Source organism: Bos grunniens, chromosome 2, assembly GCF_055505025.1.
Source record: "Bos grunniens cultivar Pamir isolate PY7600 chromosome 2, Bosgru_T2T1.0, whole genome shotgun sequence".
Lineage (NCBI taxonomy): Eukaryota > Metazoa > Chordata > Mammalia > Artiodactyla > Bovidae > Bos > Bos grunniens.
Window position 1 is genome coordinate 83,705,126 of NC_141166.1, and position 25,768 is coordinate 83,730,893.

A 25,768-nucleotide genomic window follows, 5' to 3' on the forward strand; every position below is an offset into this window, starting at 1 on the left:
CCATGGACTATATAGCCCACCAGGCTCCTCAGTCCATGGCATTTCCCTGGCAAGAATACTGGAGTGGATTGCCATGTCCTACTCCAGGGGATCTTCCCGACCCAGGGATCGAACCTGCTTCCCTTATGTCTCCTGCATTGTCAGGCAGATTCTTTACCACTAACACCACCTGCGAAGCCCAAGATTTCCAGAGAACAATTTTAAATGTTCCTTAGTATTTCATGTCTTGGGCTATAGCAGCAATGAAGTATTTCTACTTTAGAAGTAGTAGCTGGAAAAAAGAATGAGTAAGAAAATAGCAATCATGATTTTATTGTCTGGTAGTCATGCTAGAGAGTATCCTGCATGTGTATAGAGCAAACCATTTGAAATAGTTAGGTTGAGCCTGAATAGGCAAGAAATTGTTCAACTAATTCAAATTTCAAATGCTTTCTCTGAATCTAGATAATAATTTTTATTTAGTTTGAATTACTTAAACAGCTATTTCTGTTGTCTACCATATTTCATATGTGACACGGCCCATGATTTGAGAAAATGTCTAGATATGATCTAGGAACATGATGTCTTTCTCTGCACAGAAACTTTGGGTTGGGCATTGTATTCATTCTCTAGGGTTGCCAGAACAAAGTATCGTAGACTAGGAGGGATGGGGGGCTAGGGGATTAAACAATGGAAATGTATTTCCTCTCCGACCAGAATCAAGGTGTTGGCAAGGTTGCTTTCTTCTGAAGCTTCTCTCCTTAGCTTGTGGATGCCTGTCTTTTTCCTATGTCTTCACATGGTCTTCCTTTGTGATGTCTAATTGCCCCTTCTTATAAAGAAACCAGTCATATTGGAATAAAGCCATCCATGTCACCTCATTTTACCTTAATTACCTCTTTAAAGGCCCTATCTCCAAATATGGTGGGGTAGTGGTCATGTATGGATGTGAGAGTTGGACTGTGAGGAAAGCTGAGCACCAAAGAATTGATGCTTTTGAATTGTGGTGTTGGAGAAGACTCTTGAGAGTCCCTTGGACTGCAAGGAGATCCAACCAGTCCATTCTAAAGGAGATCAGCCCTGGGAGTGCTTTGGAAGGAATGATGCTAAAGCTGAAACTCCAGTACTTTGGCCACCTCATATGAAGAGTTGACTCATTGGAAAAGACTCTAATGCTGGGAGGGATTGGGGGTAGGAGGAAAAGGGGACAACAGAGGATGAGATGGCTGGATGGCATCACCGACTCGATGGATGTGAGTTTGAGTGAACTCTAGGAGATGGTGATGGACAGGGAGGCCTGGCGTGCTGCGATTAATGGAGTCGCAAAGAGTCAGACACAACTGAGTGACTGAACTGAACAGGAGTTTGAGACTCCAAGTTATTCATTGGAGCAGTGTGGTGGTGGGGGCACAATTCAGCCCATAACAAACATAAAGCACATTTCGGGGGTGAATTTGTCTCTGCTTTAAGGTCAAAAAGAGTATTATTCTAGGGGACAGGAATAAGATGGAAAATGCCTAGAACCTACTTTATTTTCACTTGAATAAAATTTCTGAGCACCTGGCGAAGCCCTCTCTTTGAGGTATCCAAAGCAGCCTCAACAGTTGTAGCTCTAAAAAGGCACCAAATACAGCTCCTAGTATGTAGTCTCCATTCAAGCTACAATTGTTGAGTAAAAATTAAATAAACTAGCAAATTAACTGGTCGACCAGCCTAATTTTCTAAGATAACGTCCCCACCAAAGTCTGATGTTCCCAAGGAATTACAGAGGTCCTTTAGTGGGTGCAGGATGCAAAGAGGATGGTTTTGGCACAAAGTTTACATATCGCTGTGTTTGAGAATTTGGAACCTCTCTAATCCACCAGAAATCAGATTGAACCGTCACTTTAAAGAGCTAACACGACAGGAAAGGTTGAGCTAGTTGGATGATTCACCCGACTTCCTTTTGATCCACCCCTTTGAATGCTAAACTAAAAATCAGCTGTATCCTTATAAACGGTATGTTTCATCCACTCATATCTAATCTTCCAGTTTGATTTTATGGCCAAACATATTATTATTTTTTGGATCAATTGTCCCTATGACATTTCTTTCATTCATGATGTGACTTTCATGTACCCAGCAGGGCTTTCCGATAAGGTTTCCAAATGGTCATCTGTGCTGGAAGCAGATACCATATCCTTTATGAGAGTTTCACGATGTAATAGGTTCTTGTCACTGTATTAATGATATCAGAGCTATTCTCTCTGTATCCTGGTAAAGTTGGGCTGTCTTTTCCTCTTTTTTTCTTTTATTACACCAGTAAAATAAAAGTTGGAAAGGGACTTTAAAACTTCCGTGGAAAATTACAAGGCAAAAGTGTACTTGTCTTTCAATATACAAAGATGCTCATCTTTATTCTTATGTAACTATTCTACTCTGGAGAGTCCAAGTTTGTCTGCAGCTCCATGTCAACCAATCCTAGGTTAACACAGTGCCTTTAGTTAAAGTCAGACAATGTTGCAACTTTGAGTTATAGCAAGTCTGTAGAGCAATATATAATACAAGAAGAGAGTGGTGATTAAGCTATTAGTGATATTTATTTATTTATTTTTGACTGCAATATGTCTTCATTGCTGTGTGTGGACTTTCTCTAGTGGAGGCAAGCGAGGGCCACTCTTCACTGCGATGTGTGGGCTTCTCTTTGTGATGGCTTCTTGTTGCGGAGCATGGGCTACAGGTGTACAGGCTTCAGTAGTTGAAGCACATGGGCTCTGTAGTTGTGGCTCATGGGCTCTAGAGCATGGCTCAATAGTCGTGGTACACAGGCTTAGCTGCTTCAAGGCTTGTGGAATCTTCCTGAACCAGAGATTGAACCTTTGTCTCCTGCATTGGCAAGAGGATTCTTAACCACTGAACCACCAAGGAAATCCTATTAGTGATATTTAAATATTTCTTTTTCCATGGAAAGTATCATGACATTCTGTGGTTCTCAAAGATACACCTTTCAGTTCTTTTTAAAAAGAGGTAATTTCTAATAGCTATTGTCAAAAATGTTTAATTTCAAATATAGTGGATTTTTAGCTAGATATAGGTAAGTTTTTATTTAAAAAAAACAAGTCTACAAAAAACCCTTTAAGGAAGGACATTTCAAGATAGACTTGAATGCTTGGATACAATATTAAAATATATTTGTTGTGGTATCTTAAAAGTCACAGAGTGACTTTGGATTTTGGAGCTTAAGCTGTCTTCAATTCTGTTTAAATGGTTTAAGCCAAAAGCCGTAACCAACATGAATTTACAATAACCTGATTAGAGGGCCAGGAGAAACCAGCACAGATTATTGGTGTGACGATTGTGAGGTGTCTTGACTCAACCAGACTTCTTCCCAGTACTGGACTCCAGCATGTGAAGTTTTTGTTGAGCTCCTATGACAAATTGCATCATGCTGAGGCAAATCCTCTAAGACAATCAGGATGGTTTATGATGTTTGCTCAGTATTTCCATTACTTTAATCCCTAATATATTTTGCCTTTTGGGCCTTTATTCACCTTCCCCATCACAAGGGCATCTTGGATATGCCTGAGGTTTTTTTGCTTTCCAAATGTTTTTCAGATACATTTTCTCATTTGATACAAATGACTATCCTTCTAAATATATTTATTTCACAAATAAATAGATACACAATAAATTAGCGGTAAATCCAGGTCTGGTGTTTTATATAATCTCTTTCTCACTCTATCATGTTTCCTCTTCACTCTAGCACCACATAGTAATTTGCTCCATCTTCTGTCCCATTCCTAATGCATTCTTTTTATTGCCAGTTTGCTTTATATCTATTTATATAAAAATCTGTGTCTTCTATAAATGAGTAATTAGGAAAGATCAGAGTCAGGTCACAGGTAAAAGCATAGCCTCAAGTAAGATATTTAGGGATAAAATATAAAAATCACTATCTTTGAAGTAATAGTCAATCCACTATGACTTGCAATTACCATTTACTTGCCTTTATCCTTTCAGCTTCTGCAAGCCAGGCTTAGCCTGACCATAGTGGTTTGGAGAGAGACTGATTGGCTCCTTGGGCTTCACGGGTGGCTCATTCGGTAAAGAGTCTGCCTGAAGTGCAGGAGATGCAGTTTCGATCCCTGGGTTGGGAAGATCCCCTGTAGAAGGAAATGAAAACCCACTCCAGTATTCTTGCCTGGGAAATCCCAGGGACAGAGGAGCCTGGTGGGCTACAGTCCATGGGGTCGCAAAAGAGTCAGACATGACTTAGAGACTAAGCAACAACAACAAATTGACTCCTTATCCTGGGTTTATAACTTGTCAGCCGTGGAAATTTTACTTAATCTATACATGCTTCATTTTCCCTGTCTGTAAAATAAGCTGATGATAACAATAGCATAGACCTCATTATTGAAAAAAAATTATATAAAAAAAATGTAAAGTGCATAGCATAGTCTCTAGCATGGTGTAAGCATCAAATAACTATTGGTTATTGTCTCTGTTGCAAAGATTCCCTAAAATATAGTCATCTGAATTTTGTTCTGTAACAGATTTTTATTTTGTCAATAATAATTACCAGATCTTAATGTTGAATGTGTTAGTTACTCATTCATGTCTTTGCAACCCTATGGACTGTAGCCCACCAGGCTCCTCTCTCCATGTAATTCTCCAGGCAAAAATACTGGAGTTGCCATTACCTTCTCCAGAGGATCTTCCCGACCAAGGGATCAAATCCAGGTCTCCTGCATTGCAGGCAGATTCTTTACCAAATGAGCCACCAGGGAAGCCCCACCAGCACTTAAGTTCATGTTGAAGAAACCTCAATATGCACATATCTAGTTTTCTATTTCTCTATACACCAAAGGTAAACTTCACAAATCAACGTTTGTTGAGTAACTTTTATAGACTCTTACAGACTCCATTGTTTTGGTTCTCCACTGGGGGATCACTTTGTACCCCCAGGAGATATTTGGCAATACCTGGAGACATTTTTCATCAGCACCATTGGGAAGTGCTGCTGGCAACCAGTTGGCTGAGGCCAGGGATGCTACTAAATACCATAGCATGCACAGGACAGCCCCCGTTACAAAGAATTATTCAGTCCCGAATGTCAACAGTGCTTCACTACAGAGAAATCATGCTCGTTTGAAAAGGGGGGAACAAGAAGACATCATCACTGCTAACAGATTTGTAAGAAAATGCCTATCAGATAATACAAATGTGTTCATAATGATACCTGTTAACACAGAGATGAGTGTCACTTCATCTTCACTACAGATTGCATTCATGAGAAGGCATATAAATATGGACCCAACTGTGTGTTTAGATAAGTATCAGTGGTCTTGAAAAATATGCCTTAAAGTCCTCTGTTTTACAAAGAAATCTTAACCTTGGTTGTTTATGGAAAAACTTAATATAAAAATTAGGTATTATATACCAAAAGACTTTCCAACTACTTATCATCTTATTTATTGAAGCTACTTGTTGGGGGGCTATACATGGTCTTTTTAAAATGAAGACCACATAATAGGAATGTTAGTTTAAGTAACACAAGTTGATATTGATATTATATGGCATTTTGAATGGATATAATCAAATGGTGTTGATTGAGTGGTAGATTTTCTTTTTTATGTATATTGAAATATTTCATTTTCAAAATCAGTTGAATTAATTGATGTTTATCTGAAGGTGACAAACATGACTGGCATCTATCTTTGGTTATGCAATTGTTTGCTCTTATTGTTTGCTTGCTCAAAATAAAATCATCCTGTTTTTTAACCTGCTAAACTTAAACGTACGCAGCAAAATAGCGTTTTGTGTTGGACTTTTGTACTCTTAAACCTATGCACCAAAATGAATTTTTGTGTGGACTTTTGTGATAAATTTTTGGTAGAGATAGTTGTGCATGTGAGCATGTGTGTGTATGTGTGTGTTTGTGTGTATTTAGTTTTCCACTTAAAGTTCAGTGCCAAAGCTACCGTACTTATACATTTTCTAAATGTGCTTTAAGCAATAAGTTGTACAACATTTTTAGAACATGTGTTAAGCTATTTCTCTAAGAATGAAGCTCTTAACAAAACATAAGCACTCTGCATGAGATCTTAGCAGCAAAGTGCTTAAAAGATAAAGTAAGAATTGGTACCATGGGAAGAACACCAGCTGTAGAGCGCACAGGTCCATTATGAGAAGTATGGTAGTGGGTAGGGAGAAAATGATTTAATCAGGAGTAAAACCAATTTTATTATAAGGGCACGCAGGGGGTGTGGCACCATAGTGAGAGGGACATTTCAAAATATCTGACAGATTTCAACAATGTGAAAACCCCGTTCTTTAAAGTGACAGTAAACCCCATCAGGTCTCCCTTTTTGATGCTATTGTTAACAGTTGACTGTTTAAAGCTGGCCTGCTAGGATGCTGTCGTCCTATTTCAATAGTGTGTAGCCAAATAAAAGACTAATTGTTGAAATACAATCAATCAAAAATGATTGCAGGGCAGAAAGAAGGTCTCCTCTGCTGATTTTGTTGTGGGTCAAATTATTGTGTTATGATTGAGGTAGGGATGGAGACTGAAAGGGAAGAAGAAAATAGCCCAGCTGAAATAAACAGATTCACCTTCATTCCTTCTCTTTGCAAACAGCCAGTTGAGCAGGAACGTCACTTACCAGCCCTGGGAATAATAATCCATTTAGAAAAAAAAGATCTGATAAAGATTTCAGCTAATATTTTTAAAAGGACATGAACACTATTAGCAAAACAGCCCATGCAGAGATTCCCTACAGTGACAATTCTCAGCTTTTCTTACATTTTTGGTGCAAAGTCTCCTCTGCATTCATAAACCTGACACAAGCTGGCATCTAAATGTGAGCGCAAGATATCGGTAAAGACACACAATTCCAGTTGACCAAATACCTAGTAAGTTCTTGCCAGGATCCTCAGCTTTCCTGTTAACCCCCAGGTTGTCCAAAATGATTAGCATCAGCTTTCATTAAGCCCAGAATCCAAAATCTTTTCTGTGTTGTAACGTTCAGAAAGACAAATACTGTGTTTCAGCAGCAATGCTTGTATGCCTGCTTCCTTTTAGTTGTATGTAAAGGTGTCACTTTCAGACATTATTGCATCCACTTTTTGAGTGAGAATGGTTCCAGTCTTTCATACTGAAGACGAAAGAGAAGGAAATAATTGCCCAGACTCTTTTTATTTCTTCTGAGAACTTTATTGGGGCCTTTATTGCCTTTAATATTTAAATGTCTCAACTCACTCAAGCTTCCCAAGCAAACATTTCCGTTGTTTCTAAGAGGAGTTGGTGAGCACTTGTGGTTTGTCTTTAGTGTGTTATCATTTTTGACAGCTTTGCATAGCCTACGTAGGCCAACAGGGGTCTGTCTAATATTGTTGCTGGGCACATTTTCCTCGCTGAGATGAAAACTGAAAAAAAAAGAAAAAGATATTTTTGAAGCGGTAAGAAGGAATTAATATCTTTTCTCACTCGGTATTCTATTCCTTGCTGACTTTATATTCAGCAAAAAAAGGAAAAAAGTGTTACCCATTATTCCCTTGTACATAGCAAGGCTAACACATGTAAAGCAATAACTCATTTTCTATTGCCATGTTTAGCATATGTCTCCTGTTGGCTCAGCAAGGCCTTTAGGCCGGTCCCTTGAGCCAGCCATCATTGGCAACTCTTAGCCCCTCGGCCTCTAAACCAAATAGCTTTGAATCATGTTGAGCTGTGATGCTAATTTTCATACTGATGCATTATGGGAATAAATGTATCTGACATACTGTGTCAATGGCACTGTCTCTTTGTGTCTCTTGTTTTTTTGTTAGCTGCATTCCTACAGATGGTATTCCATTGAAAATGTTCCCTTCCTATGGAAAAAAGGGAAAAAAAAAAAAAAAAAACATGCACAGCACCAAACCTCTAGGTGCAGAAGGCTGTTAACGGTTGCTGATGATAGTAGGCAAACATTAACATAATAATTAGTGTCTTGTAATTGTTTCATTAAAACCAGTTGTTCCATTTCTCCTCGTGTTTTCCCAGAAGAGAAGCTGAATTTGGACGACAGCCAGTGGGAGGACATCCACGTTGTCACCGGAGCACTGAAGATGTTTTTCCGGGACTTGCCTGAGCCGCTCTTCCCTTACAGTTTCTTTGAGCAGTTTGTGGAGGCGATCAGTAAGTACCTGATACACAGGAATGGCTGGTGCAAAAACCTGGTGGTGTGGAATTATTATTAAGTTAACAATAAGAATGGCTAGAGTAGCAATCAGGGCGATGATAATACCCCCAGTGCTCCACAGCTTTCGTTCTAGTTTTGGTGTTTCTAATGGCTTATTCTTATTTCCGCAATATTATCTGAGTATTTTTAAAAATTAAGGAAAAAAAAAGAAGACATCCTGTTTAGTGTGGCTGATTTTCAACTAAGCCTCCTTAAATGAAAATAGCTTCTTATACAATCTGCTTTATTTTTTTCTAGTTGTTGTTGTTGTTTTAAAACTTTTTATTTTATACTGGAGTATAGCTGGTTAACAACATTGTGATAGCTTCAGGTAGACAGCAAAGGAACCCAGCCATGCATATACAAGTATCCATTCTCCCTCAAACTCCTCTCCCAGCCAGGCTGCCACATAACACTGAGCAGAGTTCCTTGTGCTCTACACTAGGTCCTTGCCCACAATCTGCTTTAAAGGGGTCACCTTCCACATCCCCAGCCCCTACCTTTATACTTTGGGAGTTACGGTGAGTTTAACTGATTACAAGGGGATTTTGAAAAAGAACTGAAGTGAATTAAACATTACATTTCATCAAAGAGGTATTAAATCGTCAACTGAGACATTACCTTCTTAAGGGATCGCTCACCCTACACCCACCAACACTAGGAAAGAGTTGGCTACAGTTTGCTTATGGACATTGTGAGTATCAATTAAGTTATGGAAGGTTTCTTCTATTAAACTGGTGGCTTTGGGGGAGGTTGAGTTGTATCACTATCCAGTAGTCATTGTACTCTCCATGAAGCTTCCTTTTTGTTATCTTCTCATTCATAACACACACACACACACACACACACGCTTAAGGAAAAACTAATGAATAAATGAATGAATGAACAAATGAATGAAAATCTTTCCAAATGTGAGGCAACTTCTGCTATTGATTCTTGAAGCAACAGCGACTAGTACATTTCTAAATTTAATATTAATATCTTAGGGTATACTTACTATGATTGTGACAGCTTGGAAAAAGTTTCCTGGCAAGCAGGCTGATTCAAGGAGGAAAAAAGAAAGAAGAAAGAAAGGTAAAATTAAAAAGCTTGCAAGCCTGGCAGGAGCTTAATTAAAGTCCAAATGAGAAAAATCTCTGAGAAAAAAAAAATGCTCTACTTAGGAGGTCTGATCTTGGATGGCTGTGTGTACAGCATTCCCATTAGGGGGAGTGGGATACGGGGAGCCTGTTGGAAACAGCCCCTCAATATGCTCTTTTATTCTGTTTTTCATTTCACAAAAGTCTTCACGCTTGTTTAAAGCTCTGGCAAAATGATATCAAGAGGAATAAAGCAGAGTTTATTCTCCCAAGGTCTTTTTCTTGCTGCCTGCTCACAATTTCAGATGATGTTGCTGTTGTTGAATAGAGGAACAGTGCTTTAAATATAGGTTTTGAAGTGAGGCTGGAACTCTTATCCCCTGTCAGATTTTTTATTTCATGAGTCCTCTGTTTCTCAAGAAGAACAGTATTTTATAGTTCCCAGGCTCTCTTAACGTCTTTTTAAAAGGAAGAATAAAGACAAAAATAAACAAGCCTGAATTTCCATAACAGTTTATTCTGATATGGAAGGTCAGTCATAAGGCTAGGACAGCCTTCCAGTAAGACGTTGGGGGCTTCTGCATTTGGGTGGTGCTAGTGATTAAGATCGTACCTGCCAATGAGGGAGATATAAGAGAGGCGGGTTCAATCTCTGTGTCAGGAAGATATCCCTGGAGGAGGGCATGGCTATCGACTCCAGTATTCTTGCCTGGGGAATCCCGTGGACTGAGGAGCATGGCAGGCTGAGTCGCACAGAGTCAGATATGACTGCAGCAACTTAGCATGCACCCATGTACTCTGATTCTATATATCTAAAGAAGTCATCGGAGAAGGCAATGGCAACCCACTCCAGTACTCTTGCCTGGAGAATCCCATGGATGGAGGATTCTGGTAGGCTGCAGTCCATGGGGTCGCACAGAGTTGGACAAGACTGATTCGACTTAGCAGTAGCAGCAAAGAAGTCATACAAATTTCACATCGCAGTCTCCATACTTTTAAGTGAGAATTGTCTCATTTGGAAGCATACTCGTGCTTGTGCTGATCTGAGGGCGATGATGTAATATACCCATCATTTGAAAGTGAAAGTCTCTCAGTCGTGTCCAACTCTTTGTGGCCCCCTGGACTATACAGTTCATGGAAAAATCTAGGCCAGAATACTGGAGTGGGTAGCCTTTCCCTTCTGCAGGGGATCCTCCCAACCCAGGGATCGAACTCAGGTCTCCTGCACTGCAGGCGGATTCTTTACCAGCTGAGCCACAACCCATCATTTAAGCTTCCTTATTTAACCTGATTCTGAAGATGTTAGGCAAGCCATTCCCTTAGTCTAAGGATGTGGAAAGCAGGCCCTCCAACCCATGTGAGGTTGTGTCCTTTGAATTTCTGTAAAAAGTAACACCATCTCTGGACTATCCTAGACTCATCTCCAAACTGGACAGAATTTCAGAAACACTGGCATGGTCAGAACTTAACAAAGCAGAAGTGAGGTAGAGCAGCATGCTACTGTGATATATGGCTATTGCAATGATTTTTTCCAACTCCTATCAAAAAGGCTATGTTGAGAATGAATGAGAAAGTATTTTAGAACGTCCCTTTAAAGATGTAAGATACTGAACAAATGCTAACAGTGTTTCTTCAGATCAGCTTTGTTTAAGAAAGTGATCTAGAAGGAAAAAGAGGGGAGTTTTTCATTTTTCAAGGCAAGGAGAATCGATCTCAACAATCTTGGCTTACCTAACTCATGCAATACTTAGTATTTTTTTCGTATATAAAATGGAGGGACTAACCAAGAGGTTAATGTGGTTGAGAAATATGTTGGAAAGGGACATATGTTTGCTAATCCATGCATTTTTGACATAACCTTGACATTAGTTCTTGAATTCTTAACTCAGCTCGAAGCTGTAGTTAGTATTTAAATATCCTTAAGCAATAGGAGAGTGGCCACATAGTTGCTTGGAAATGGCAAAACCACACCAGAGGAGGCACTGTTACCCAACGTGCACTAACTGAGTTAAAAAAAAAAAAAAAATTGAAACTGTAAATACATTCTTATCCATTGCAGAGAGGTGCTAGCTTTATCATAGGGCTCACTGCTTCTTGTGAAATCTATACTGTGAGCTCAACAGACCTCCTCATGAGGTCTTAACTTTTCATGAAAAGGAACCAGCCAGGTAAAGTAATTCCCCAGGGGAGATGTCCATATATGCTGGCTCTGGGCTTCTTTGACCATCTTCTTTTGTCACTTCTTTGCTTTGTACCTGTGGAAGGTTGACCCTAGCCAGCTGTATTACAGAGATGCTATCGCAGTCAAAGGAAGTGGCCAATGGTAGTTGGCAGAGGGAGAGGGAAGGAAAAGATAACCCAGTTTTTTAGTTTATCCTCCACCCCTCTCCCCCTTTCCCACCCACCTTCCTCAGGTAGCTTCCCTACCCAAGGATCCATCTCCTCCATGTCTTTAGTCCATTCTGACTCCAGCTTCCATCTGGTGATGGGGACACTCCTCCATTTGCCCCTCTAGCTGGGTAGTGGCTTTCTGCAGTCTCTAGTTACTTGGTTACTACACTCTTCCTTACTTGGCTCTCAGCTTCTTTACCACATGGGTAATCAGTTCCCTCTATTGGCGTCAATGCTTGAAGCGATGTCTGGTCACTGATTAGTCACTAGCAAATGTCATGCCAGTCAATGTCATGGTTCAGGTAGCTATAAAAGTATTTCCCTTTACTGCCTCACTACCTCCAAGCCCAGTTTGTGAAGGCTTAACGTTTCTCTTTGGTCACAAATTGAGAGATCTTCTGTTATGCTTTCATGACAGAGTTAAAAGGTGAATAGACCAAAAAGAATTTTGCATCCAGCTGTAATGCTCTGCTTCTGAAGAAGAAATATTATTTCATGTAAAATCAATTAATGATCATTTGTGCTGTTTGAAATACTGTTAATTTTTATTATATGTTTGAAAGTCATCATTACATATTCCAAGAAGAGGGAACAGAAGGCATTTACTTTTTTAAGTAGTTTCTTTTTGGACCAAAAACAAACATTAATATGATAAGAACCTGCAACTGCCATAGTGATCCCTGTCTAATAACACCCATTGGGGTAACAAAAACACCTGCGATTATTTTATATTTCAGAATCCAAGTACTGCAGCTATTGATCTGAAATTCTATACCTGAGGTCAATACAACTGGGTCACCTGCATGTTATTTCGTAGGGGATTTAACCCACTGACTACTAGAAAATTAATTCCCTGGAAATAACTTGTGCTGAAGGCATTATTAATACCTTAAATGTGAACTCAGTACAAAAACACAGCTTTAGAGTTTTATGATAGGTGATGCAGTCTTGTAGCTAAAAGCCTGCCGGGCTTGTGGACATTTCCAGTACCTCTAAATCCTAGGAAATGTACTGTTTACCTCTATTCCCATCTCTTTTGTTCTGGTACTTCTACAGATCCAAAGGAAAGAGGCAACAAACAGTGTCTTTTCCATTTTACTACCTGCATCTTTTCAAAATTCCTGGGAAAGGAAAACTCGTTGGCACTTTTTATAATTATATCATTCATTTCCGATGATAACACAGGATACAGAAGAAATGGAAAAATCATGTGGAAAATAATTTCTAGCTCATAAAGTTTCTATGAGAATTATACAGCATAACGTTTTCCTCACTCTGTATTAGGTGCTCAATAAATGATTTGAAAGAAATTCATTTTTCAGAGGAATCAAGCAAGTCGCAAAATACTTCCCAAGTTCATGTGGCTCAGAAGATTAGGCTTAGCATTAAGCTGCAGACTCTAAAACATAAATACCTTCCATCATCCTACACTGCCTTTCTGTGACTGTTTATCTAAAAGAAATCTTGCTGGAAGAATAAATAACTAGCTGCTGCCAAATATATGTCTGTTACATCATCCTATATAAGACATATATATCCTATATCATTCTACAGAAGATCATATCATTTTGGTGTTTTTTTAAATCAAGGCTAGAATTAAATCATCAGAAATTTTAGTACTGAAGTTTTACGTTAGAAATAAAGCTAGTGCTGGATTGGTCTCCTTGCTGTCCAGGGGACTCTTAGGGGTCTTCAACAGCACCGCAGCTAGAAGGCATCAATTCTTCGGTGCTCAGCTTTCTTTATGGTCTGACTCTAACATCCATACATGACTACTGGAGGAACCAGAACTTTGACCACAAGGACCTTTGTCCGTAGAGTGACGTCTCTGCTTTTTAATACACTGTCTAGTATTGTCATGGCTTTTCTTCCAAGAAGCAAGTATATTAAATATAAGTATATATTATATACTCATATTAGTATATAATAATGTGTATGTTTACATATGTACTCATGTTCATTAGTAATTACTATATGTTCTTGAAACCTACTATTATGTTCTTAATTATTTTACAATTTAAACTTGAGATAAAAAGTCTTGTTTCAAGATGCCATCAAAAAGTATGAAAAACAAAATATGATAAATCATAAGTCAAGTATGTTTGTGCTGTGTGTTTAAAAAATGTCTCAAATGCATATTAATACAAATTTAAAAAAAAAAGAAAAAGAAATAAAGCTAGTACTTTCCAAGAGTGTGCAATGTTTCAATACTTACTAATAGATACTAAAAGCACCAATGCTTTAAATGTTGCCCTCTTTGAGTACATTTTAACCCTCCACTGTATTATTTTTATAACCAGTTGTTCACACACCCCCTTTTGAAATGCATTTAGATATATGCAATATTATTTTCTTAAATCATGTGAGTAGTATTTCAAGTTTAAGTGTTATTTTTTTTTTTTTTTTTTTTTTTATTCTTCCAATTTTATTTTATTTTTAAACTTTACATAATTGTATTAGTTTTGCCAAATATCAAAATGAATCCGCCACAGGTATAGTTATTAATATTACTTTTTTTATAGTTTCTCACTTGTATCAAACTACAACATTTACCAAACCAAATTTCACAGAGGAATTTATAATGGAAAGTGATAGATCGAGTCCTATCACTTCACATCCCCAGGCCTGTTCATAAGAGGAAACCTCCTTCAGCTATTTCAGTTTTTAATTTCTTCTAGCAGTTACTTACATAACTCTGGATAACATCTCTACTTCTTGACTTATCATCTATAGATAATTCCTAATAGGAAGTATCAGTTTATTCTATTCCACTTCCTCCATATTTGATAATCATGCTATTATATTTTGGTACTTAATATGAATAAGCCTCTGTTTCTTGTTTCATCAACATTCTATAATAACTCATAACTTCCCTTTGTAAGATAAGTATATTTTCCTTTCTGTACTTTCCTGTATCTCACTTCCTTTTTTTCACAGTCACTGGTCATTAACCCCTTGAAGTTTTAATGGTTTGACCAAATTGGAAACTAATAAACAGGATTTATATTTGTGTTACTATGAGTTTGTAAGTCTTGTTCATTGCCTATCCAAGAGATCTCACAAAGACTTTTTCTTTAGAATTCACTGTTACAATCCTTACACTTCTCAAAGAATATTCTTCACCATATCCAACAGAATCTATTTTATTTCTCTCCAAAAATTGCTTAAACTATTGGCCATATTTGTTTCCCTTTATAGTTGGATCATGCTTTTCTTGCGTAGATTATTTATTTTTTTCCTGGAGTCTGTAATTGCTTATCTTTCTCTATGTTTTTTTTTCTTTTATAATGAACTTACTCTTCTGACTCTATTGTACAGTGTCCCAATTTTCCAGAATGCTTTCTTTTTAGAGCCTTCTGCCATTTACAGTGGTGCTTCTAGAACCTTGAAATCCCTGTTTCAGAGTGTTCAAACAGGGATTTCTTTCTGTTTTCTGAATTAGAGCCTCTGTTTCCTATAGGACATTGTGTATTAGTTTCCTATTGCTGCCATAACAAATTACCTTGAACTCAGTGGCCTAAAATAATAGTAATTTATTACCGTATAGTTCAGTAGAACGAAAGTGTGACACTTGGTCTCACTGAGTGAAAATCAGAGTCAGAAGGACCATATTCTAGAGGTTCTGTGCGAGAATCCACTTCTCACTTTTTTCAGCTTCGAAAGTTGCCTGCGTGCCTTAGCCGGTGGTTCCCTTCCTCCACCTTCACAGCCAACAATCATACGACATCATATCCCTCCAACTTCTTCCATTGTAATATCTCCTTCAGACTTGCTTCTGATTACAATTTTCTCTTTTGAGGATCCTTGTTATTACATTGGGCCCACTTGAATCATCCAGGACACTTCCCCATCTCAAAGTCCTTAATTTAATCCCATCTTCAAAATCTCTTCTGTCATGTAAAGGAAGAATGTCACAGCCTTTGGGAATTAAAATATGGACTTCTTTATGGAGCCATTTTTTGCCTACTACAGGTTTTTTTCTTAATTTTTACAGATGGCACTTTCTTTATCTCCATATGATAAAAGCTCTTAATCCATCAGTTTTCATCTAACTGCCTCAAATCTAAACAATCATCAGCGCTGACATAATAGTAAAACTATAGGCTGCAAGGAGATCCAACCAGTCCATTCTGAAGGAGATCAGCCCTGGGATTTCTTTGGAAGGAATGATGCTAAAGCTGAAACTCCAGTACTTTGGCCACCTCATGTGAAGAGTTGACTCATTAGAAAAGACTCTGATGCTGGGAGGGATTGAGGGCAGGAGGAGAAGGGGACGACAGAGGATGAGATGGCTGGATGGCATCACTGACTCGATGGACATGAGTCTGGGTGAACTCCGGGAGTTGGTGATGGACAGGGAGGCCTGGCGTGCTGCGATTCATGGGGTTGCAAAAGTCGGACATGACTGAGTGACTGAACTGAACTGAACTGAATAGGCTGATTAGTAGATGAGAGGGAAATAAAGAGAAATGACCCCATGGATTTCCTTACAAAATGTTTTATCTATTATTTATGAGGGATAGGCTTAGAGATTTCTCTCAAGCCTAGGTCAAAGTTCAGTTATTCAAGGACTATCTTATAATTTCATTTTGGTCACCTTCTTCACCTCAGCTCTTTGCTGCTCATATTAGAGCATGATTTGAGGTTTGTTGATGTGTTATATTCTCAATTTCCAATGTTGCCTTTTGTGTGTAAAAATAATTACTTTTCCTCCCATCCCTGACCATGGCCCTGTGTATTTCCCATCATAGGGATGCAAACATTGCTAACTCCACAATGAAAAAACCTGTGCTTCCAATACCAATCCCCTTGTCATTGTTTTCAGGTCTTCCCAATCCAGAATCAAACCCAGGTCTCTTGCATTGCAGTCAGATTCTTTATCATCTGAGCCACTAGGGAAGCCAAATATATATATACATAATGTTTATTACATATCACGCTTATTAGGTATCATGTTTGTTTTATATATAGCATGTTTATTTAATATATGTGTATATACATATGGAATTGAAAGTGAAAGTTGCTCAGTCGTGTCCAACTCTTTGTGACTCCATGGACTATACAGTCCATGAAATTCTCCAGGCCAGAATACTGGAGTGGGTAGCCTTTCCCTTCTCCAGGGAATCTTCCCAACCTAGGAATCAAACCCAGGTTTCCCACATCAAACCCAGGTCTCCCAGTTGGTACAGACTCTGTACCAACTGAGCCACAAGAGAAGCTCAAGAATACTGGAGTGGGTAGCCTATCCCTTCTCCAGCAGATCTTTCCAACCCAGGAATCGAACTGGTGTCTCCTGCATTGCTGCTGCTGCTGCTAAGTCGCTTCAGTCCTGTCAGGCAGATTCTTTACCAACTGAGCTATGAGGGAAGCCCGTATGTGTATGTGTACTTATGTATATAGGCCTTGGAGATTAGGCAAGCCAGCAATAAACTGAGACAGTAAAGATGTTCCATGCAAGTCTTCAGTTTATTAATGTCAATGTATGGCAAAAAAAACTACAATATTGTAAAGTAATTAACCTCCAATTAAAATAAATAAATAAATAAAATGTTCAAGTCTTCAGTTTAAAGGTTCCAATCACACACACATTTGAAGACAATATTTATGACCAGTTTTGGTATACACTGATTACTTAAGCAGTAAAACAAATTCTGAGAAATGGTATCCATAAGGTTGAATGAGCATCTTTGAAATCTAGGCCCCAAAGATAAAACATGCCCTGCTGCTGCTGCTGCTGCTGCTGCTAAGTCACTTCAGTTGTGTCTGACTCTGTGCAACCCCATAGACAGCAGCCCACCAGGCTCCCCCATCCCTGGGATTCTCCAGGAAAGAATACTGGAATGGGTTGCCATTTCCTTGTATCCTTAAATACAACTCATCCTGCTATATATCTGTCAGTCACACAACCCTCCTATAAAAAGGTGTTACCTTATGGCAGAAAGTATCCATTGCATGTCTTAATGTTTTTTTTTCCCTTCTATGGCCATCATGCTACTTTACCTTTAAAGTATACTTTAAATAAGTAATTGGGGAAAAAACTAGTCAAGTATATTTGCAAATATTTTCTTTACTCTTGACTATCTTGCCCTTTGGTCAAACTATTTCTGATGCATCATCAACTCCATGATGATACTCTTTGGGAGAAAAGAAACAGAGCTTGCAAGGCACTTGACTACAAACAGTTGCTAAACATGAAAGCATGATAGTGACAAATTACCTTAAGACCAGAGAAAGGAAAAAGCAGGGTTTAAAGGGTAACCACAAAGACAACAGAGATGTAAAAATAATATAGTATAAAAATATTCTCTACAGCACCGTTTTAAGGAAATTTGAAATTAAAATAAAGGTAGATTTTACAAATACTCCCCTTTAACTACAGTTTCCACTGCAAGCTAACATTCTTGCAGACTTGGCAGGGTTTTTGTTGTGGTTGTTTTTTAATCAGTGTGTGTGTGTGTGTGTTAGCAAACTAGAAATTTTATGGTGGATGCCTCGCTTGTCTCTTAACTCATTCTAATTATATTCATAATTAAATTGTAAAAAAAATAGTTGACTGGAGCCAAATGGCTTGCACAGGTGTCTTTTTGTAGGAATGGTTTAGTGCTAGATAATAAACAACTGGACCTCCATCTACTTAATTTGGCTTAATGAAAAGTCCTTTATAAGTAAAACTAGAAGGTGATTCAGAACTAAAATTGGGCCTTGACGCTGAAATTAATTGAGTGGTAAGACATCACCTCCATGAGAAAATGCAGTGCTTATCTTTTTGTTTTTCCTTATAACTTTGTTTTACTTGCACTTCTTTCTTCCATATCTTTATGAGGTCACTTTTCAAAGCAATAAACTTCTCAAGCTGAGTGATCAGTCTGTCAACCTTCATGAGACAGCTTCCTGAGCATCTCTGCTCACACTGAAGAGAAATGCTGTTAAAAATATATAGCAGAATGTAGAATTTACCCTCAGTACCTCAATGGACAACAGTTATCTTACCCTCTCCTCTAATGTAGATTTAGGTGACAGTTTTAATCAACTGTTATCCAGTTCACAGCACTAACAGAGCCTAATGAAACTGAAGGTCTGTGGTCTTTGAGATGCTTGTCTCATCTCACATTCATGGGTTGATACCCACACCATCGAGAGGGCTTCCAAAAAATTTTCTACTGACCCACTCCCAACTCTGAGTCTGACCACATTTCTGGGAGAAAGACCTCTTCTACTTCCCTAACAGGTTCCTTTTCTCTCACCCAATCCAGCGTAAATCTAGTTGTAAAGATAGGCTTCTTATGCAACTGGCTTGCAGTTTTCTTTTGAAGAAAAGACAAATTCTTTGTGAGGTCTTCAAAGCCTTCATGTCTGGTCACCCACAGCTGTCTTGCCTGGACCGTCTCACTCAAGCCCATTGGCTTCCTGGCCCTTCCTTGAATGCCCCAGGTATATGGAGGGTCTGACTGCTCAACCTCTCTACCAGGGGCATGCCCCCATGTTTCACTCACATTTAACTCCTCAGTGAGGCCTACATCATCAGAGAAGCTAACGTTTCTACATGCAGGGCACAGCACCACTTCCATTCAAATCCTGAGTCCTAAGACCTTTAACAAGAACACACGTCAATGTCTACATCTAGAAATAAATGTAAAAGTAATATCTTTCCCAATGGGACTGAAGGGGATTTAATGAAATGCTAATCATGACAAGGGGCCTCCCTGGTAGCTCAGATGGTAAAGAATCCACTTGCAATGTGGGAGACCTGGGTTCGATCTCTGGGTTGGGAAGATCCCCTGGAGGACGGCATGGCAACCCACTCCAGTGTTCTTGCCTGGAGAATCCTCATGGATGGAGGAGCCTGGCAGGCTATAGTCCATGGAGTCACAAAGAGTCAGACATGACTGAGCCACTGCGAACACCATAGCAATCATGACAAAGGCTTCCCAGTTGGCTCAGTTGTAAAGAATCTGCCTGCCAATGCAGGAAACACAGGAAACATGAGTTTAATACCTGGGTCAGGAAGATCCCCTGAAGGAGGAAATGGCAACCCACTCCAGTATTCTTGCCTGGGAAATCCCATGGACAGAGGAGCCTGGCAGGTTACAGTCCATGGGGTGCCAAAGAGTCAGACACAACTGAGCATGACTATCATGACAAGGCACTTATTTACAGATTTCTGGCATGTGGCCTTCAGTGAACGTTAGGTAGTAGTATCAAACCTGTGTACAGTCAGACTATCCTTCAGTCCACACTCTCACATGACTTTCCTATCTATTCCCACCATCTTTCTACTCATTTAATAACATTGTCTTGAGTGACACATATGACTACCTTTATTCTGCTCTAATATTGGTTTGCAGAATTCCAGACAGCACCAAATATGTTTCAGATAACATTCCAGGATATTCTCTTGCTTCAAGATCCAGCAACTCCCACTTTCTTTATCTCACAGCATCTCTCCTTTGTTCTGCCAGCAGTTCCCAAGCCCAACTCCACCTCATGACTCCAGAGCTTGTCCCTTCATTGTAAAACATACATCTTTATCATAACCCAGAGGCTTACCCTCCCCAACCTGATGCTGTCTTCCTTTTACTAAATACTAGAAATTGTAACATCAAGAGTGGCACCAGAAAAGAAAACTTCAAAGTATTGCTTTTTCCAAGTTGGGAAATTAGCTTCCTTGCTGATAGTGTTCCTGTGTTTTCTCTTGTGAAGGTCACAGACTCACAAGTTGGGATATAAGGAGTTTAGGGTGTGGCACAGGGAGGCTACTCACGAGCTTGTACAAGTATTTGTAACACTGTTGATCTTTCTCACAGAGCAAAACACTCAAAGAATTGTCAACTAAACCATACTCCACAAGAAGTCATCCCTCCTCATACACACACATAGACACAGGGACACACACACACACACATTCTCCAAACTGGAAGTGTTTCACTCTTCAACTCTCACAGCTTACGACATTCTAGCTTTAAAAGGTAGACTTGTTTTTTTATCCTTTTATAATAATCTCAAGAAAACGTTCCCGTTAACCTCCCTGAGCTATATTCGAACCTTGATATGAGGTGAGAACTGATGCCTTACCCTCTGGTCTCTTACTTGCTCACACTCAGTCACACACGTTCAGCGCTCAGGCACCTGTCCTCGCTCCAATTCTCTACCTCTAAGTTTATAACAGAATTTTCTCCTAATAGCTTGTAGGACTATCATGGGGTTCTTAAAATGCAATGTGTCTTTGCCACTCTGTGTTGTTTGGAGAGCTACACTTTAGAAGTGATGTCTGCTGGAGGACTATACAAGTCCGGCAGGAATTCTGCTCATGTTGGAACAGCAGAATATACTCGTTGAGAATTGCCATGTTGTTTGGAGAATGGAATTTTCCCCTAAGGATTGAGTCACACATTTTCTACCTACACTTTGGGAAACAGAAACATGGAAAATGGATAGCCTTTTATAGAAAGCAAGTAGCAGTGCTAGTTTTACAAGTAAAAGTAGTATGCTTGAAAGAACAAAAGCAAATGTGTATCTTAAAAAAAAAAAAAAATCAATGCACAGTTTAAAAAAAAAAGTGTTGTATGGTATAATTATGTGTTTCCTCCTTTCATTGACTTATTTATAGTTTTCCATTTAAATATGCAGCTCACCCACATCCCCATTTTGAGCTTTCCAGGTGGCACTAGTGGTAAAGAATCCACCTGCCAATGCAAGAGATGCAAGAGACATGGGTTCAATCCTTGGGTCAGGAAGATCCCCTAGAGGAGGAAATGGCCACGTACTCCAGTGTTCTTGCATGGAAAATTCCATGGACAGAGAAGTCTGGTGTGTTACAGCCTTTAGGGTCTCAAAGAGTCAGAAACAACTGAGCACACATGCACATCGCTTTTTATTTCATGCAATACCTTCACTTTCCAGAAAATTACTCTAAAAGTGTACATTTCTAAGGCCCTGAGTCCATGAAAACCAATCAGCTCTTAGCGCCTTTCTCTTTCACTTTTCACTTGGAGTGTCCAGCAGGTGAAAGAGTGTCTCTTTTAGATCTCAAGTCCATTCCTCTGCCAAGTAATGGATGGGCAGACCTAATTAATGCCATCTGTTGTGCTAACTGCAGGTTCATACTGTCCTTCCAATACATGAAATCAATATCTTTTGAGCTCCCCCTCCAGGTCCTTAACTCTACCTTCCATGATAAGATTGTTCTTTGACACTTTTCTGTATTTTTTCTCTGAGTAAAGCTCCCACCTTCAAATACTGTTACAGTGGAAGTTAGGATTTCAACGAAACAATTTGGGGGGTAGAGTGAACAAAAACATTCAGTAGCAGAAATCATTCTTGAGTGGAATATTTTAGATGTGCTACTAATCAGTGTGGATAAAGTTTCTTGCCTTATTCTGGCAGTATCTTTTTATCACTGCAACACAAGGTTTAACTAGCTCTTTATTAACAGTATTTTATTCTTATTTGATGTATTATTGGGGTCTAAAACTGAATTTAAAGTTTCGGGTGTCACTTTTACCCATTTCTCTTTCACATTAAATTTGTGCACTTTTTAACCTACAAGAAGATTTATGAATGCAACCCTCTACTATTGTGCTTTTTCCCTCATGATCCCAGGCTGTCAGAACAATAACATTGGCAGAGGAGTTTCACTTTAAGTTTTGCATATTCACAAGACTTATCTCACCTGAGTCACATAACAATTAGACCAAAATGCAAGTTTTTAACTGTAAATCCTTTAGTCTTACCATCTGATCTTCCTCTCAGCATTGTGGCATTTGCAAATCCGAACACTGTGTGTTCCTTGGGTCTTGAATACATTTCAGGACCATGCAGCATAGACTGGAAAGCCATTTGAAACAGTGGAGCAATGAGAGAGAACAATTTATAACATTTTGTTAAGAATTTCAAATCTGTGCCAATAAGAAGAACTGTAGAAAAGAGCATCACAAATTTATAATATAGACATTCTTTAGACATTTGGACAGTTTTAAGAAGTCATTTGAATTATAAATGTTATAGTCTAATAGAATAATGTTAATGTATAAATAAATCCAGAAACAGCTCATGTAATTACAGTTTCAATTTATGGGTTACTTACCATATTTTCACTTGCATAAAGCCAAGTACAATATGTCCATTTTTCCATTTAAAGTAGTATTTAGGACCTCCTTTGTGATAGGTGTTGTTACTCCCATTGTTTCAGCTTAGAAAACTGAGGCTCGTGAAAATGAAATAGCGTACCAGCTGGGAAGTTGCTAGCTGAGATTTGAACCCCAAACTGGAAGACTCCAAAGCTGTTGTTCTTAACCAGGAAACTATCACTTCTGCCTAATTTGGATGAAGTGATAACAAGTCTACTTAGAATTTAGGTAATTAGTAGATTTAGATGTGGCTCAGATAAAGACTCTGTTGTCAAGAATTATAATGAGAGGAAACTAAATAGAACATGAATAAATTGTTATGTTCATACACATGGTCACAAGACCTCATTATTTATTTAAGAAAAGCTTCTGTCCTAGCTATTCAATTTATAACAAATTTAATGAAATTTTTTTATTGCTTTCTGTATCCAAGGCAACATTGCAGGTACTCATTCTCATTCCTGGTCATTGGAAAAACTTTTAAAAATAAAACTAAGCACCAGTGAAATTCAAACATTCCTAGCAGATGGAGAAGAAATCCTTCAAGTGTAGAAACAAGACTCTATGTTCTTACTACATTTTCTAGGAAGTGAATTAAGAAATAGCATAAAATTTCTTACAACTTTCATCATATGTGTTATTGAATTGAAACGTGGAACTGCAGCAAAGCATTGCTTTGCCTCTCATGTCATGTGCTAGAATATATTTTCATAAAGTCTATAAAATAGATTCGTTATTTCAACCATCTTAATCATAATAGAAAAAGCCCAACTATAGTTAAAATATTGATACTATGTCCACTCACATGTAGTGATATTCTTTAAAAACAAACAAACAAACAAAAAAAGAGGTTTAACATCTTTGTTGAAACAGCAAATACAGAAAAGTACACAGATCTTGAGAGCGTTATTAATTTGGAATTATTTTTTATAAAATTGATTTTCCAGGCTTGTATGTTTGTGACTCTTTTCTCTGGTGATTAATCATAAATTATCTCTGTTGAATTTGTAAATATGAAACTGAGTGTAAGCTGTCTCATTTCTGGGTATAGAACTTAGGATATTGTTTTTCATCTCTTAACCTAACCTAAAGGTCCTTAGGGTAGGAGCCGTGTCTTAGTTATCTTCGTAGCTGCAGCTCTAGGTGAATGTAAAGACATAACATGCTTTGTGCTGGTTGTTTCATATAATTCTTCTTTTAACGACCCATTGTAATTAGCAGCAATGCACTGCTGAAGTGCGGTAATGAAAAGGACTGGTCATGAGGTAAATAAAAGAGGAGGAAAATGTGCTTAATATTACCCATTTTACTGATAACGGATTTAAGAATTAACTGCTAACATTTCTCCGAATGTCCTTCATCTTCTTTAAAACTCTGTGAAAATGTCACCATCAGAAGAATATACCAACTCTTGTTTTCGTACTTTCTGTATGACAAAATGGCATTACTATATAATTTACAAAGACTTCATCTTTGTGGCTTGAAAGTTTATGAGAGAATAAAGAGGAAATTAAATGAACAAAGAAAGGATTTTGATCAGCTAGTGAACTTTTGCAGTATTCAAAGGGTTACCTGAACTCCTCCTAAAACAACTTGCCAGACTTAATGCAGGGCAGTGGTGGAGAGAACAGTGAAACTGTACTATAAAAATAAATTACTGTCATGAATATTAAGCAACAAGAATATAATAAACATGACTGCATGATTCTGATTTATTGGTATTGAAATGTGTATAAATTACGACACTCAGTGTTTATTCTAGTTGTTTCAGAATATGGGCCAAACAAAGCTGGGTGGACACTTCCCGCAGACCTTTCCATCTGCCACCAAATCCCCATTCCTCTGCTCCTGTGCTGAGTTTCTTATTTCTGTGGCATCAGGACCATGTGTGAGCAGCCATTCCTTTTAGTTTACTTGCAGACTGAATGAAGTAGCTGGCCTTTCCAGGATCTGGTGTTACAACTACTACCCTTACGAAGTTTCTGCTCTCTTGCAGTCCAAAACCTCCAGCTTCAAAGCATCACAGAGGCCATTCCTACTTGCTCTATTAAACAATGCTCACTTTTGACGTGGGAGGGTTCATGACTATGTTTATGGACTTCCGGGCACCAGATTTGGGATTTCCCAATGCTAAGCAGTATTGTATTTTACAAAGTTGCTTAGCAGTGGGTGTTCTGGATAACTAGTTCTGCTAGGTTAAAGATAAAGTGAGAGAGCATTGTGTATCCATGTAAAATCTGGTGGTACCTCAACTCCCATAAGATAACTACATGAATAGCACAAGCTTGCACTTGCTGATATTCACAAGTTGAAGTTATTAAGATTTGCCATCAGTTTTAATTGACACTCTTTGGAACCAGATATTTGTTAAACAGATGGCCAGAATAAGGTATCACACAAGAAAATAGCATTCTCCTTCCTCAGGTTTTTTAGTTTTAATGTTACATCTCATCAAAGTTTACTTCAGGAGATTAATTATTTTGGAGTTCTCTTTTCTCTAACATTGGTGGAAGCCTGCAAGGAAGATAGCCAAAATTTTAATAACCTTAACAAAAGATGCAGTTTCTGCATAGTGAAGTATGCTGCGTGGATATAAGCTGATGATACCTATAAAGAAATGCTGATCATAGAAACACTTGGCTCTAGATGAAATGCCAGCTGAAGTTCACGATGAGGCAAGAATTGTTAGCTACTTAGAATTGGAAGTCTTACAACACTCTTGAGGGCATTTTAGCTATATATACATCAAAAGGTTTAAAAATTTGCATACCTTTGTATTGGCCACTACATATCTAGAAATTTACCGGAGGAAATTTTTATAGATATGCACAAGAATGTGTACAAAACTTGTTTATAGAGCTCCTGTTTAAAATAGTGAACAATGTAAGAGTAACATATTTGTCTGAAAGTTAAATTATGGCACATTAATATAATGAAATAGTATACAATTGTTAAATTATGTTACAGAAAACATTGCTTCACAAGGTAA

General features: G+C 38.3%; 1 protein-coding gene and 1 long non-coding RNA gene across 4 annotated transcripts in view; one reads left to right on the forward strand and one right to left on the reverse strand.

The window, feature by feature from the left end:
- Positions 1-25,768, forward strand: part of ARHGAP15 (Rho GTPase activating protein 15) — a 700,275-nt gene that overhangs the window by 547,638 nt on the left and 126,869 nt on the right. For all 3 annotated transcript variants that reach the window (XM_086368469.1, XM_086368486.1, XM_086368479.1), the window contains one exon: positions 8,006-8,140. In XM_086368469.1, coding sequence (XP_086224595.1) covers positions 8,006-8,140 — 135 coding nt within the window. The remainder of the gene's footprint in view (positions 1-8,005; positions 8,141-25,768) is intronic.
- Positions 7,156-9,689, reverse strand: LOC147378284 (uncharacterized). The gene is made up of 3 exons (XR_015151808.1): positions 9,181-9,689; positions 7,884-8,178; positions 7,156-7,389 (listed from the first exon to the last, which is right to left on the reverse strand). It is a non-coding gene; the product is annotated as an uncharacterized LOC147378284 (long non-coding RNA).